The sequence below is a fragment of the Parasteatoda tepidariorum genome, chromosome 9, assembly GCF_043381705.1.
Source record: "Parasteatoda tepidariorum isolate YZ-2023 chromosome 9, CAS_Ptep_4.0, whole genome shotgun sequence".
NCBI classification, from domain to species: Eukaryota; Metazoa; Arthropoda; class Arachnida; order Araneae; family Theridiidae; genus Parasteatoda; species Parasteatoda tepidariorum.
Genome location: NC_092212.1, coordinates 64,035,635 through 64,053,051, shown reverse-complemented (window position 1 = coordinate 64,053,051; position 17,417 = coordinate 64,035,635). Strand labels below are relative to the sequence as shown.

At 31.8% G+C, this 17,417-nt stretch overlaps 1 protein-coding gene across 6 annotated transcripts in view; it reads right to left on the bottom strand.

Moving 5' to 3' along the window:
• The window catches only part of LOC107450596 (serine-rich adhesin for platelets), a 51,092-nt gene extending 34,670 nt beyond the window's left edge, over positions 1–16,422 (bottom strand). The window contains exons 1-2 of one of the 6 annotated variants that reach the window (XM_071185689.1): positions 15,784–16,422; positions 13,703–13,919 (exon numbers count right to left, since the gene is read on the bottom strand). In XM_071185689.1, the coding sequence (XP_071041790.1) occupies positions 13,703–13,919; positions 15,784–16,097 (531 nt within the window). In that variant the 5' untranslated portion in view covers positions 16,098–16,422. Of the gene's footprint in view, positions 1–2,287; positions 2,442–5,448; positions 6,159–11,895; positions 12,113–13,702; positions 13,920–15,783 lie in introns of those variants that run through there. The other 5 variants (XM_071185690.1, XM_071185694.1, XM_071185688.1 and 2 more) reach the window with 5 other exon arrangements.
• Positions 16,423–17,417: the final 995 nt, after the last annotated feature.

The window sequence follows — 17,417 nt, the reverse complement described above, 5'->3', positions numbered from 1 at the left end:
TACCAATGAGTGTTACGCACGATCATGCGTATGTATTTCAATTGTTGAATGGTTATTTGTTTTATATTATATCAGTGTACGTACGTATCAAATTTCATTAAAATCGATTCATTAGTTCTAGAGATAATCGACCAAGTCTCCAAATTCTCTTAATTTATTATACCGCTGTTTCATACCAATGAGTGTTACGCACGATCATGCGTATGTATTTCAATTGTTGAATGGTTATTTGTTTTATATTATATCAGTGTACGTACGTATCAAATTTCATTAAAGTTGATCCAGTACTTCTAGAGATAATCGATCAAGTCTGCAAATTCTCTTAATTTATTATACCAGTGTAGAATGTTAACTTATTAAGAATTTTAAAAAAATGCAAAAGCAGAATAATACAGATTACATTCGATGTTTTATACGCATAATATGAGTTTTTATTTGAACAGTGGATTTAATCTCTATTTATTGGAGCGAAAAAATATTTGAGTTATTCTTATTTACAGGTTCATACAAGATAAGATATTCTTATCTTAATTCATAACTAGTACAACTCAAGCTTATTATTTGCTGCTAAACAGAGAACATTATTAAACAGATAAGAAAATAATAAACTCATTAGACTTTATAACTGCTTTTTTTTATCTCGAAATAAACAATCTATTCAAACAAGGCCTTCACTTAATTGTACAACATTACGCAACAATGAACAAATAAGAAATGTCTCACATAAAGTTAAAATTTTCATTTGCTTTCAAGAGTTAAAGAAGAGGTTTTCATTTAAGAGGTTTTAGTTAGAAATTAGTTACAAGTTTAACTTAAGAAATATAAAAAAAACTTATCTTAGTCTAAGAAAAGAAAACTGAGACATCAGCAGAATTAAATAACAACCATTAAATTTGAAAATGATTCCTGATACACCGAGTGAATAAGTGATTGAAGTGATAAAGAATCTAACGAATAGAAATCAATGAAACAACATAAGCGAAACATTAACGGCGAATCATTTAATCAATGGATGGTTAGAGCAATGGTTCAGTAAACCGGTGTATCAGTTTATAAAAAATGTTTAAAAATTTATAATTTTTATGCATGTTAAAATGCCGTAGACATATTTAACAGAAAGGAAAAGTCAGTAGATAAATTTTTAAATTATAATTAATTTTCTATAATTTGCATTTAGTCTGGCAATTTTCAGAAGCTAATCAGGCCCGCCACACAAGCGTTACGACGCTCACAGGTGTCCAATTAAATCAGATTTAAATCACATGGTAAAGTGCAATCATTTCACTTCTTCTTGAGCTTTTAATTATGCTGAGAATTTATTTAAAATTAATTTTTATTTATCGCAAATATAATTTTTATTTATTTAAATCCGTTAGTAGTACAATTCGCATTGCTATACCGTATAACGAGCGCTTCTAATAAGCGCATGTAGCTTAGCGGAGATTTCCTTAAAAATGCATGTGGCGATTAACGTATTAAAGTAAATGGCATTTACTGCCACTATTAAGATATGCGTTGCAATATTAAAAGAAAGCCTATCTATACATTGCATTATTAAAATAAAACCTAACTATACATTGCAGTATTAAAAGAAAACCAAGATACATTGCAATATTAAAAGAAAACCTCACTATACATGGTAATGTTAAAAAGAAACCTAACTATACATTGTAATGTTAAAAGATAATCTCACTTATACATTGCAATGTTAAAAGAACGCCTAGCTATAAATTACAATATTAAAAGAAAACCTAACGATACATTTTAATGTTAAAAGAAAACCTCACTATACATTGCAATGTTAAAAGGAAACCTTACTATACATTGCAATATTAAAAGGAACTCTTACTATACATCGCAATATTAAAAGAAAACCTTACTATACAATGCAATGTTAAAAGAAAACCTAACTATACATTGCAATGTTAAAAGAAAAGCTAACTAAACATTGCAATGTTAAAAGAAAAGCTAACTATACATTGTAATGTTAAAAGGAAATCTTACTATACATTGTAATGTAAAAGAAAACTAAACTATACATTGTAATGTTAAAAGAAAAGCTAACTATACATTGTAATGTTAAAAGAAAACCTAACTATACATTGCAATGTTAAAAGAAAACCTAACTATACATTGTAATGTTAAAAGGAAATCTTACTATACATTGTAATGTAAAAGAAAACTAAACGATACATTGCAATGTTAAAAGAAAACCTAACTATACATTGAAATAATAAAAGAAAACCTAACTAATTAAACAATTTTACACCAAAAGCAATAAACTTACACGAACATATGTATCTCTCCTTCTGGTTGATGCACTGTTTACTCTTATTTTTGCCTGAATTGTAGCCTTGCAACCTTTGTTTTTCGTCATGCTCCTTTTGAGAGTTCCAGGAGGTGACTTTCCAAAGGAGCTATGTTTGCAAATGAATATTTTTCTGGAAAATGTCCATTTAAAAACTTATTAGCAATATGGAGCATAACATAAAAAAAAGTATTCGTTTGAAGCCAGGTGACATGCAACATTCAAAATAATATTTATACATTGAGTATTAAAACTTACGCGAAATTATGTAAGAAAAAAAAAATAACGACAAATTGCATACAATTTTTCAAAATAATTAAATTAAGGTATGAAAGTAATGATAATAATCAAACGTAGACAAGTAAGGTAGAAAAAAAATACACTATCAAAAATGAATGATAACCGTTTCGAATTAATTCGTTTTCCAAGCAAAATAGAGAAGCTAAATATTAAACTGATAAATAAATTTAAATATAACTTCCACATTTACTATTCTTTCTTTATTATTATCTCTCGTAAAATCATATATTTATGTATAAACTATAAAGAACTTATATTTATAACTTTGAAAAAAAAACATAAGAACTGAACGATAACGTATTTTATATTTTATAACCGTCGTTGAACAGCCAACCCAATTTTTGGGTTTACGACTACTAATGTTCAACTCCGTAGTCTTTTGATTTTAAACCAATCCAGAAGACGAGGAAACTCCTGGATCAAGTAGTGGGAGAAATTTGCCTTCGTGGAGGACTTTTTGATAGAGCTAACCCGCATTTGCGTTACATGGAGAGGAAGACCACGAGAACCTCCCATGGTTAGCCTGTCGGCAAGGGGTCTCTAACCCATGATCTGACTACCACTGAGGATATTTCACGTCAACACTGTGGTCGGTGCAAGTCGGATGCGGAATTCGTATCGACCAGCCGTCGCCGGGATTCGAACCCGGTTCACCTCTTTGAAGATGAACGCTCTATCCTCAAAGCCATCGCGGCTCCAAACGATAACGCATTAGAGAAATTAGCCCCGCCCCCTCCCAGTGTTTAGCATCTCTTCTTGATCCCATGCTAGCCTTTACTGGTACCAACCTTTACGTAAGCAAAGCACTTCAGTACTAATTATTTTGATTAAGTTATCAGAAGATAGTCGCACAAATAGTGAGTGGGAAAATAGTTTCCCATTCACAATTAAATTTAATAAAGTTGGTGAGAAATATATTTCCAACGTCTTTAAAATAGTTAAAATTGATACAAAATGTACGGAAATGTTACTTAATTATTGAAAAAAAATCTGTTTTACTTTATTATGTATTATTCTTTACTCCACATTAATCAATTTGTTTCTATTATAAAATAACAATATGACTAGTGAAAATCATAGGAATTATTGTTGTTTAGATAGTGATATTATCGATAACTATCGTTGTCGGTATTTCTCACGATATCATATACATAAAATTCCTCAATTTCCTTTTTCTATAAGTATTACTATTACGATATTACCTCATTAAATAATTATTATTGCAGATAAAAAAAAGACCCCGAATAATAAAAAAACAATTGTTTTAATTGAAACAATTGAAATAATAAATTTAACAAAAGAAAATAATAAGTGAAAAAGGTGTTAAGAGTTGGAAAACAAAATTGTGTAAAGTTCAAAAGTAAGCAACATATTATTCCATAAACATAAATGATAGTTACTTTTTTAAATATAGTACACAACAGAGTTACATAATATAAGTAATTACAAAATACAGAATAAATTTCTTTTATACTTTTTATTCTTGTTAATTAGTTAATTTTCAATTAAAAATTTTTACATTAATTTTTAACTAATCTTTAAAATTGAAATTGTCAAGACATTTTATTTTTTAATTTATGACCGACATTGAAAATATGACACATTATACTATCAATGTTAAACTCTGTAGCCTTGAAATTTTGAACTTAACCCTGAACATAAGAAGACTCCTGGATCAAGTAATGAAGTAAACGAGCTTTCGCGAGGGACTTTTTAATGTAACTAACCAACATTTGCATTACAAGCAAAGGAAAACCTCGAAAACCTCCCACGATCAGCCCAATAGTTAGGGAATTTTCACCCATCATCCGTCTACTACTAAGGATATTTTAGTTAGTTATGTATAGTCAGCAATTCGGATTCAGATCAAGAATTCGATTCGATTAGCCATCCCCGAGATTCGAACCTGAGTTACCTTCAGGAAGGCAAACGCTTTGTCTCTTGAGCCACTAAGACAAGACCATTTAGATATGTAGCAATTATAAGGGGAAGGGTTTATGATTAGTTCTAATTAGTTGACAAGAGGGATTATACATTGGGTGTTCCGTAACGACCACCATAAATAAGTATTTTTAGAATTCTTATCAAAGTTGCCAACGAAAAAATATAGGCATAGGGAATGTCGCTAAGTATTTAAACGGGGAAAAGATAAAGCAATATCAATATGCAATCAGTGCAGGAAGGTGGATGTAATAAATTAAGATCCAGTTTGTCCCAAAGCTTAATCCAGGAGTTCCTTTGTCTTCTCGGTTGGGTCCAAAATTATAAGCCTTTAGAATTAAACATTTATAGTCGTAAATTCAGAAATAGTTCTGCTGTTCCACACCGGTAATAAAATAAATTATGGAAAATATTATCTCACATAAGCATAGTGTAGTTGTAATTAGCTCATTTTAGCTGACACAAGAGAAGGCACCAAAATCGTTAAAGTAAATTTACCAAAACCATGCTTAAGTTATATCTCAACCTAAATTTAAGCAAGGCAACCCTCTTCCCAGACTGTAATTTCTACGAAATCTTTATCATCGCCCTTTTGCAAACTGTTAATGAATGATGGAAACTAAACCTAAGTATCATCATTATTACTATTTTACACAGACTAAAAAGGGTTTCATAAGTTATTTTATAGCCGAAAACGCAAAAAAAAAAATTTTTTTTCTTCTTAATTTTGAATTGCCAAAAGAGAAAGTCAATATATTTTCTTTTTTCTTTTCTTTTCTTTTTCTTTCTTTTTTGTCTTTTATGAAAAGATTTTACATATGAATTGAGTTGACTTTGAAACTATTCGCTTATACAGTAAGATATTAAAAACAAGATGGAAAAAAAAATTGCGAACTTACTTGCAAACAAATTTTCTGCCAAGAGGTTGAGAGCTTCTAGAATTCCATTTCGTATTCGTAATCATTCCAAATTTTTGAGTCCAAGTATTTATATCCATCAAAGATTTCAAGTTGCTTCGTATTAAAACAGAATTTTCATTGCTCTCCACTATTTCGTTCTCAAATTCAGGAGGTAGAGTTTCATAAGTTACTCGCATTGTGGCAAAGTTGTTCGCATCCATTTCACAATTCAAAAAATCATTGCGAACACAACACGATGACCGTTTTTACTTTGTAAAATAATTCTAATTAGTACCATTTAGAATTACACAGCTGATAACTTATCGCAATAAAAAAAAGTTAAAAAAACCACAGCTCCATCAAGTTCAAACTCAAGTAAGAATTGCTTGCTTGTGTGGCGCCCTCTTTAGAGTAAAAGAGGAAACGAGGAGAATATATTTGTTTCATTCCTGTTTTGGCAAGCTTCCAAATTAAAGCAGAAGACAGACGATCGTGCTGTAGTTGACTGTAGTGAAGTTTTCCTAAAATGAGGCGATTCCCCTTTCCTCGTTCACTTGTAGATAAAAATAATAAATAAATAACCAATAATCTATTATCTTTAATTTTGGGGAAATGTAATTTAGAATACCCTCTTTTTTCTAAGATTTTATTCAAGAAATCAATCCCAATCTTCTGCTGAAGTAAAAATTCAATTTTTACCTTTTCTGTTTTTACTTTTTGCTTTCTGAGTGAAATCTCATAGATTTTATGTATTTAAATTTATTAATGAGCACATTTTTATGAAACACAAATACAAGTCAAATTTTTTTCTTTGTATTCAATAAAATTTCAATGAGATTTTCTAAAAGTGATCGTAACTTAGGCGTGATTTATTTGCATCGACAACGTATCATTATTGTGACAACCAAATCTTAAACAATAATTCATTGTATTTATTTATTATATTTAAATAAATATACATAAAACATTCTTAACAAAACAAACTTCTTCAGTTTTTCAGTTTTATTAATAAATATTAATTTGAAAGTTCTAAACAATAATTTTATAAAAAATTTCAAGAAATTTTCGTAACTTAGGCGTGATTTATTCGCATCGACAACGTATCATTATTGTGACAACCAAATCTTAAACAATATTTCATTTTATTTATTTATTATATTTAAATAAATATACATAAAACATTCTTAACAAAGCAAACCTCGTCAGTTTTATTAATCAATATTCATTGAAAGTTCTATTAATTAATTATTGTTTGAAAGTTCTAAGCAATAATTTTTTAAAAAAAATCATGAAAAAGAATTTATTTACAATTTAAGCATTTTATTTACAATATTTAAATACTTATACATTCTTTTTCAAGATCTTATTATGACTTTTTTTTTCTGGGGGGGGGGGATGTTCTGACCTACACATAGCGCCCAGACCAGCAGGTCAACGACAATCGTTCTGTTTTAGCCTACAAATTATGTATAGAAAAAAATATTCTAAACTGACTCGCTGAATATTAACATCAGAGAAGAACAGCTTCGAGAAAATCGTGCATATAAATTCAAAATGTCTTCAAAACAATTGTTTAATTTTTTAAAAAAAAAAAACGTCTGCACGCAACGACGAATCGAAACAAAATGGCGAAACATCTCAATTCAGACACAATTGAAAAAAGCGGAGGATATGTTTATATATTCACCAGATTTAGCTGACTCACACGTCTATAATCTTATTGTCACGTCAACCGATATCATTTTTTTCAAGCGATTGTTCGCAATATCATATCTTTGGAAGTATTATGTTCCATTTCTTTGTATGGGCGATCAAGAAAATACAGCACACCCGCATTTCTTCAGTAATCTGAAGATTCTGCTTTAGACATTTTTATTCTCTCCGAATGGAGTTAAAATGAAAAATAGGACCCTTATCTACTTTTATGGGAAGGCAAAGAACTGGATATGTGGCATTGCCATTTGTTACTCGGAGAAATCGCAAACGATATCTTTCCATTCTTCTTTTACTCATTTTCCAGCGTTCTTCCAAAAAAAGAAAATGGCAGCCAATATTAGTTTTGCATGGAAAACTTTTAAATTTTCTTAAAATCACAAAGCGTCGATATTTTTTACAGGAAATAATCATAAAATGGTACAATCTGCTTGGAACCTTATTTACTAGAAATTTGTTGAATCAAATTACACAGATTCTTTGAAAAATACCGCAATTAATTTACACCAATTATATTTAAACAACCGCTAGCTCAAATTAACAGAAAACATGAACATAAGAAAATTACTTCATCGATTTACTCCAATAACTACAAGGAAACTGCTAGTTTAAACTTAACAAAAAACTACCGCACTAAAAAACTACTGAATCAGAATAACACAAATTATTTCTAGAAAACTGCTAAATCTAATCTCATTAATTACCAAAGACATTAATTCCAGGTTTTTTAATAAGAAAAAATGATTTGTAAATTTTACATTATACAGCTCATTTGAGATTTGAGATTAATGAATAAAGATTTAAATAGTTAAAAAACGTAACAATTTTTAAAAAATAAATAAATAAAAAAGCAAATTAGATATTTTATTTATTATGAAATCTTTATTTTCTTTACGTCAAGGATATATTTTTTGATTTTTCCATGATGTGCATAAACATAAAAAAGGAAATATGTATGTACAAGAATATATATATATATTTTTTTGTTTTATAAGTAGAAAAAAAGGCGTAGAACAAACACAAAGGGGTATAACTTATGAGAAAAAGAAAAAAATTAATATTTAACATCAGAGCGGGATATCATCTATGCAGTACAAAAAAAAAAAAAAAAANAAAAAAAAAAAAAATGGAAAGAGGTAATACATTATTTGTCGCCACTAGCGACAAATAATATTAATAATATAATTGTTTAGAAAATCAAAGATTTTCTTCGCACAATGTTTCAAAATTTGTTACAAACATTTTCAACAGATGACGTTTCAAATTTAAAAAGCTTTAAAATAAAATTTTCAATAACAACAACCGTGCAAAAATGTAAAATTTAATAGTCTCACAGGCAGCAGAAAATATTGTTTTATCGTTCGTCAGACAACAGCGTTCTCTGGAGAAGATTTTTACATCTAATTTTGAAATTTTAGTGAGAAAAATTATTTGACTCTTTAAGTAAAACGCAGCAAACCATCCAGTTTCTTTTCTTTGGGTGGGGGGGGGGGATATTTATTATTTTGACTTTTTTTAATTGTACGAAAATGGCAAAATAAACAAATTTTATTTAAAAATCTATCTTTGTTTCGAAATTTATGAGTAAGAGCAAGTGAGGGTAAAACAAATTTGATTTATAACAAATTTATATCAAAAAAGTTGAATAATAGTAAATAGTTACATAGCTCATTGTTTACGTAAAGTTAAATACACCATTACAGAGTAATTGTTTAGTTTGTCTAAAGTAAGATCTAAAAAAAGTAAAGTAGCTATCGTCTGGACCAGTGGCGGTGACTATAGCAACGAGGTATAACTATCTTAAATAGGGGTTAGAGGTCACTGTTTAGGACAGATTTTGGCGAGAGAAAGGGAGTCTTTTTTTTCGGTGTATTGTGATAGAGTGAAGAGACATTTCCTTCTCTGAAATGCGCTATACTTGTTTACATAGCAGCAGACAACCTCAGACTTTGTGGAGGGGGGAGTTCTTACCGTAGACAAACTATAGCAGTGTCGTTGTTTAACTATTATTTTTACACAGATTATATTTTTTCAGACTTTTCAGTTTTCTTTCATTCAATCTAACAGTGAGGTAGGAAAAAACGCAAAACTTAACAGTTATGAGTAACTGTTATAAACTCCCTACATTTATTAAAGGATACCCTATACGTTAAAAAGCGTTATTTTATTTGACGAAAGAATTTTCTAAAAACAGCTTAAAGGTGTTTTTATTAATTTATTTTAATAATTTTCAACAAGGTGAGTAATCTCACTAAATTAATAAAGAATAAAATTTGTTTTTAAAAAATCGCCAATAAATAAAGAATGAAATTTGTTTATAAAAAATCGCCAATTTGGCGAGATTTTCTATTAATTGTAATTCTATCAATTGATTTTCTATCAATTGTAACACGTTTTATGAGTCTTCTTAACTCCAATTTTGCGTTTTTTTTAAGAGTCAAAAACAAAGCAGTGTTGAAGCTACTTTTTTATAAATATATAAAATTAAACCTTAAACGTTTTTCATTTTCGCAACACTGTGGCTTTTTTTCTTATTGACACTTTGCGCCATTTTTCGAATTAACATAAAAGAAGTTTGCTAAAAACGTTAAAACTTAACCTAACAATCATTAATAACTTCTGTAAAAATAGAGCCTATTATTTTCTAGATAAAACGTTGCTTCAAATAATGACAGAATCTTCAAAACCTAAGGCCTTAGTTACTTAACAACCAAACATTTCGCAATATTTCCATTCGAATTTAAAGCATTCAACAATTCACCTCATACATAAAAAATAACCTCCAAATAATTTTCCATACTCAACAATAATATGTATATTTCATTCGTTTCAATGGAGCAAAAAATCGAATAATTAATATTTATAACTCCTCTCGAACAATGGAAGTGGTCCACAATCGTGACATGAGGTTAGAAAGGCAAAACAAGTAACTATTGATTAATTATTTCGAAATGGCGCAGCACCAACTTGTGATAGTTACTGAAGGGCAGGACCGTTTTGTGTGAGGTCACTTTTTTTTTCAACCTCGTGGAGTTTTTCAAGAGGATTTTTGTGAGGTTCCTCCCATTTCCCATCCAATTGACCTCTTCCGTCTTCAAAAAAAATATTGTATTTCTTTAAGAAAGAAAATTAAGTTCGATTCCGTGTTCGTTTTTCTCTTGGTTGGGCGGACAATGTAAGTCAGGTTTGATGATACTTTAACCTTTTAAATAAAATAAAAAAAAAACTAGTTTTCTACTAATAATAAGTTCGTAGGCGTTTATTGTTCCCACACGGTTTTAAGATCTTGTAGTTTTTGAGTTGATACAATGTTGACGTTATCATTCCTAGCAGCAAAAATTACTTGGGCTCTCTTTGGAGCAATATTCATGAATCTTGGCTCAAAAAGGGTTCGAAGGGCCTATATTTTTCCAATATAGGACCTATATCGATTTTCCGATTTACCCAATATTTTACTACCACTTTACAACAAAGATCGGACCCATATAGAATTGTCAGATTCACCCGATATTTTACTGCCACTTTACAACGAATATCGGTCCTATATAAAATTGTTCGATTCACCCGATACTTTATTGCCACTTTACTACGAAGATCGAACCTATATAAAATTGTCAGATTTACCCGATATTTTACTGCCACTTTACAACGAATATCGGATCTATACAAAATTGTCCGATTCACCCGATATCTTACTGCCACTTTACGACGAATATTGGACCCATATAAAATAGTCAGATTTACCCAATATTTTATAATCATTATTCAGCCAATATAAGCCCTATATAGGCCGATATTGACACAGCATAGGACCGATATTTTTATTTCATCTGTCGTTGAACAGCCCACCCAATTTTGGGTTTACGACTAACTAATGCTCAACTTCGTAGCCTTGTAAATTTGAACCCAATCCCGAAGACAAGGAAACTCCTGGATCAGTACCCCCAGAGTACACCTTTTGCTTAACGGCGAGTCTTCGGCCAGTGCGGATCGAACCCACAAACTTTTGGGCATGGGCTCAGTGCCCAACCAACCAGGCTACCACAAGAACCTCTCACGGTTAGCCTGACGGCAAGGGGACTCTAACCCATGATCCGTCTACCAATGAGGATATTTCACGTCAGTACTGTGGTGGGTGCGAGCCGGATGAGGAATTCGTATCGACAAAGCCATTGCTGGGATCGAACCCCGGTTCACCTCATTGGAAGGCGAACGCTCTGTCCCCTGAGCCATCGCGGCTCGGCCATACCCATATTAAAAAAATCTAGGCATCCCAATATTGGTCCCTCAGAGCTTGTTCATATAAGAAACCATATTGAGCCAATTTCGAGCCCAACTGGGGCCAAGATATAATTATTGCTAATTACGATGACAATAACATAAAACGACGATAACAGCCGATTGGCATCCAAATAACTAAGTGCTTGCTATAATGATTTATAGAAACTTTTAAATAAAGAAAACATGTTTTTCTACAACGAAGTGATGACGTTAAATGTTTTTATAGTTTTTAGATAGTTATAAAGTCTGTAGTTATTGGTGGTACGACGTAATTATGGAATTATTATAACAGCAACATAAGAACGATAACAGCCAAACGACTGCAAAATAATAGAGTGCTTGGTTATTACAGTTAACCTGAACAATAAAAAACTTTTTAACTGAAAAACCAGTTTTCCATTCCGAAATAATGACATTGTATTTATTATACTTAGAAATTAATAAAGCTCTTACCGGTAATTTAGTTTTCTCTTCACTGCTATCTGCTAAAAGAAACTTTTTTCCATTTTCTGTTTTCCTTTGAGGATTTAATAATAATTTTACATCATCACCTGTTGGCAGTTTTGGCACAGCAGAATTCCGAGATTTGATCAAACATTTTCTGATGTTTTGAAATTGTGGCAAATTGGCAGTTGCTTCGAATGAAACTGCTGCTTTGGCTATTTCTTTTCTGTGAAAATATTGATCAACGTAAGCAATTTGTTTCATAAATATCAAAAATGAAAAATTCAGAAGACCAAAAGTAGTTCTTTTCATTTATTAATTGACACACTTTATAACTATCACTAAAAAAATGCCTCCTTAGAGATGCCATAAATTAACTAATTAGTTCGGCTCTTTGTAATGCGTCAGTCTTTTAACTAGTGAANCTCGGCCATGCCGATATTAAAAAAATCTAGACATTCCAATATTGATCCCTCAGAGCTTGTTCATATAGGACCTATATTGAGCCAATTTCGAGCCCAACTGGGGCCAAGATATAATTGTTGCTAATTACGATGACAATAACATAAAACGACGATAACAGCCAATTGGCTTCAAAACAACAGAGTGCTTGTTATAATGATTAATAAGAACCTTTAAAAAAAACATGTTTTTTACTACGAAGTGATGATGTCGAATGGTTTTACAGTTTTTAGATAGTTATAAAGTGTGTAGTTATTAGTGGTACGACGTAATTATGGAATTATTATAACAGCAACATGAGAACGATAACAGCCAAACGGTTGCAAAAAAATAGAGTGCTTGCTATTACAGCTAAGCTGAACAATAAAATCCGTTGAACAGAAAAACTAGTTTTCTATTCCGAAATAATGACATTGTATGTGTTACCGCGGCAAAGTATGAAACGCCGGCATTGTATAGAATGCCTGACGTTTTTAGGCAAAGTATGAAATGTGAGAATTATTACATACTCTGCCTAGGCATTGTATACAATGCCTAGGAATTCTATCGAATGCCAAATGCTATTTTGGCGAAGTATGAAATAAGCGTCCTGATGAGGTTATTATGTAAATGATGTGCATGTTACTGCAAATGACCGAAATCGGTGGATGTTGACTTTCACCGGTGAATGTTGACAATCACATAGTTGCTTTGGTGAATGTCCGAAATATTTATTACATTCTATTTGATATTAATTTATTCGTGTATGTAATTACATTTATTCGATATTTTAATACTTACTGGCGATAGATTAGAAGAAACATCAGTGTAGGGTATACCGGGCAAATGTATACCGGGCAATGGCACTTGACCTTAAAAAAACATCAGTGTAGGGTATACCGGGCAAATGTATATCGGGCAGTGGTACTTAACTAGACCTAGTTAAGGGCCATTGCCCAGTATACATTTGCCCGATGCTCCAAACACTGATGTTTCTTCTAATCTATCGTCAGTAAGTATTAAAATATCGAATAAATGTAATTATGTACACGAATAAATTAATATCAAATCGGATGTAATAAATATTTCGGACATTCACCAAAGCTACTATGTGATTGCCAACATTCACCGGTGAAAGTCAACATCCACCGATTTTGGTCATTCACAGTAACATGCACACCATTTACGTAATAACCTCATCAGGACGCTTATTTCATACTTTTCCTAAAAAGTATTTGGCATTCTATAGAATGCCTAGGTAGTGTGTAAAATATAAATCATTTCATACTTTGCCGGCTAATTTTAGGCATTCTATACAATGCCGGATTTCATACTTTGCCGGTAACATATGCATTTAAGTGAATAAAGCTCTTACCGGTTCTCTAGTTTTCTCTTCACTGCCATCTGCTAAAAGAAACTTTCTTCCATTTTCTGTCTTCCTTTGAGGATTTAATAATAATTCTACATCATCACCAGTTGACAGTTTTGGCACAGCAGAATTCCGAGATTTGATTAAACATTTTCTGATGTTTTGAAATTGTGGTAAATTGGCAGTTGCTTCAAGTGAAACTGCTGCTTTGGCTATTTCTTTTCTGTGAAAATATTGATCAACGTAAGCAATATGTTTCATAAATATCAAAAATATAAAATTTAGAAGACCAAAAGTAATTCTTTTCATTTATTAATTGAGACACTTTATAACTATCACTAAAAAAATGCCTCCTTAGAGATGCCATAAATTAACTCATTAGTTCGGCTCTTTGTAATGCGTCAGTCTTTTAACTAGTGAAGTCTCCTGTATGTTCGAATTAGCCTTACACTTTTTAGGTTTATTGAAGTGAGTTCACGTACCTGTAGAAAATACATCATTCAATGTTGGATCAGCCTGATTTATTTCAGGCAGTTAAAATTAGGTCCAGAGTAGTGAAGCTTATAGCAAATAACTTTTTAAAATATTTGTTGCAATAAGACTTAGTAAATTAGGTCTGAGTAATTTTTTGCACATTTCCTGATTAGTCTAAGAGCATATATTTAATAATTTTATAATCGTCGTTGAACAGCCGACTCAATTTTTGGCTTTACGACTTCTAATGTTCATCTCCGTAGCCTTGTAATTTGAACCCAATCCAGAAGATAAGGGAACTCCTGTATCAAGTATTGGGAGAAATTTGCTTTCGTGGAGGACTTTTTGAGAGAACTAACCCGCATTTGCGTTACATGAAGAGGAAGACCGCGAGATCCTCCCACGATTAGCCTGACGGCAAGGCGACTCTAACCCATGATCCGTCTACCACTGAGGATATTTCACGTCAGCACTGTGGTCGGTGCAAGTTGGATACGGAATTCGTATCGACTGGGATTCGAACCCGGTTCGCCATAGATAGGAAAACCAAAAAAATCTTCCACTGTTAACCTGACGACTCAAGGGGACTCTGACCCATTACCCATCTACCACTGAGGATATTTTACGTCAGCACTGCGGTCGGTGCCATAGCCCTCGTTGGGATTCGAACACAGGTCACCTCATTGCGGGACCCGGATTCGAATATATATTCCTTCATATTCCCTGAATCACCTCAGCTCCACAAAAGTCGATTATAATAAACCTAGAAATATAAGACCGATAAGGAAATATTGAAAACTTTTCCAATTAACTCGACATTTTTAGGCTTATTGTAGTGAACCCACATACCATTAGGGCAATTAGAAATTACATCGTCATTGAATCAGCCTGATTTATTTCAGGCAGTTTGCAACAAGTCCATAGTACAGGCTTAGCGTAAATAGCCTTATTGCAATATATACGAGCTATAATAAGCTTCATATGTTGATTATATATATGCTGTTATTGTAAGTATGGTCGGAATAAGTTGATCGAAATAAGCCTAAAAATATCAAGCAGATTTTTTTTTACGAAGAATTTTCCAATTTTTCTGTAGTTTTGCGACGTTAAAGTACCGTACTTTTCAGTTGATTCAATGGTATTTTTCAATTTCGACTACACATATTTACCTCACAATATATATCGCTCATGAGCTGCGATAGTGGCACAACTCAAGAAACACGCGGTTTGGACTAAGAACAGGTGTAAGTATGAAAATACACATTCTTTCAGCAGCAGTACTAGCGCAACTCATCAAGAAACACGCGGTTTGGACTAAGAACAGGTGTAAGTATGAAAATGCACATTCTTTCAGCAGCAGTACTAGCGCAACTCATCATTCAACTTGAAGGTAATCTTCGTTTAAGCAAACTAAAGCGCTTTCCTTAGCAATGAAAACTTTAAACCCACTTATCTCAAAACTTGATTTTTTGAGTTGTGCCGCTATTGCAGCCCATGAGCGATAATTTCTTTAAGAATACTAATTTAAATCAGCTTTATTGCATACATAAAAGTAGTTTTTTCTTGATTTACTAACTTGAATTAAATACAAAACACATAAAATGGAAACTTACTCGTAGATTGTCTTTAAAGGAACGGTAACATCTCTAACAGCTGCCTTTTTCATGCTCATCATCAGTTTTTTCCTCTCGATGAATTTTTCATCTGTTTCGTGGTTGTGGCGACCAGATCGAGAATGAAAAACGCCATCAATTAACCAAACAATCGCACTACACTTCGATTTCACCTTCGTTCCACAGATCCACTTTGCTTTCCCCTTTTTACTCATTCGTTTTAGATTATACCTGTAGTTCTCAAAGATCAAAATTTGCTTTCCTCTTTCTGAGGGAAGAAACTGCAATTCACACTTACCCTGTGACAGAGTCATCAGTCAATTCGCAGGTAAATAAAATTCAAAAAATAGATCCGTATAATTTCCCTCCCGCAAAACATCAATTTCCTGCAAACGGGGACTAGTATAGGGGGTAAAGACGACTCACCTTACCCTTCAGGAATTTTGTAAAGCGACTGAACGTAGACAAACTGGTTGGCGCTCGCATCGACAACAAGACCAGTTCCAGAGGTTACCATACATTAATACCCATACATCTTCTTTGTGTCGATTCATCCCAAAGAAAGATTCATTCACCTTAAACCGGTCCTTGGGGTATTAATCCACTTTTCCTTCGAGGAGAATTTCATACCCCCTTTCCTTACCCGTCGAATATCGCAGGCCGTGTTATTAGTCTTTGAGCGATCGTTTTAAAAGAATTCTGAAGGCTCTGCGTGTGTACTATGCATGATTCTTTATCGTTCTACGAGATCATCGCCAACAAAACCAATTATTTTTATTTTTTGAATCCGGAATGAAAATTGTAGCAAAAGAGTACCGATTTCTGTGTGGATACTAGTTTCTGTTGGATCGTTAAACTAGTTAAAGTGATTCTTCGCTTACCTGACTAAATACCAATCTTCATTTCTCTAGTTCAGTGATTCTCAAACTTTTTTTCGTTGCGGCACACTTTTAACGATTTCAAAATTTGACGGCACACAATGAAAAAATTAGATTAAAAGTTGTTTAATTACCTATTTTACACTGTGTTAAGTAGTTTGTGATAATAATTTTGAATGTGGAATAAAATAATATGCACTGCAAAATCACATTTATTAAGGGATTAATTATTTCTTTCGACCAATTTTTTATTAGTTAGTAACAGTTATTTTTTTGCTAGTTATAAATTGTTAGCTTGTTTTCTATAATTATTAACTGTTTTTTTTTTTTATTTCTTGTTAACCAGTTTTTTGCTAATTATTAATTGTTAGCTTAATTTTTGTTAATTATCCTTTGTTAATTTGTTTTTTATATATTTGTTTTTTTAGTTATCCTTTGTTAGTTTGCTTACTAATTGCATAGCTTACTTAAATGATCAGCTCTTACAACATTTTTTAAAATTGTGTGTTAAACACTTCCATCTTATTTTAAGATTGTCAGAGACAATAAAATCGCCGACGAAGATGCTATCACGCTGTTAAAGCGTGGGAAAATTATGAAAAGTATATATATATACACTTTTCTTTATTTTAAACTTTACTCATAATAAAAAAAAGCATTATAATTTTTATTGCATCATTTCTAATATTTGGCGGCACATTTTTAAGAATTTGGCGGCACACAAAAGTGCCGCGGCACAGTGGTTGAGAATCACTG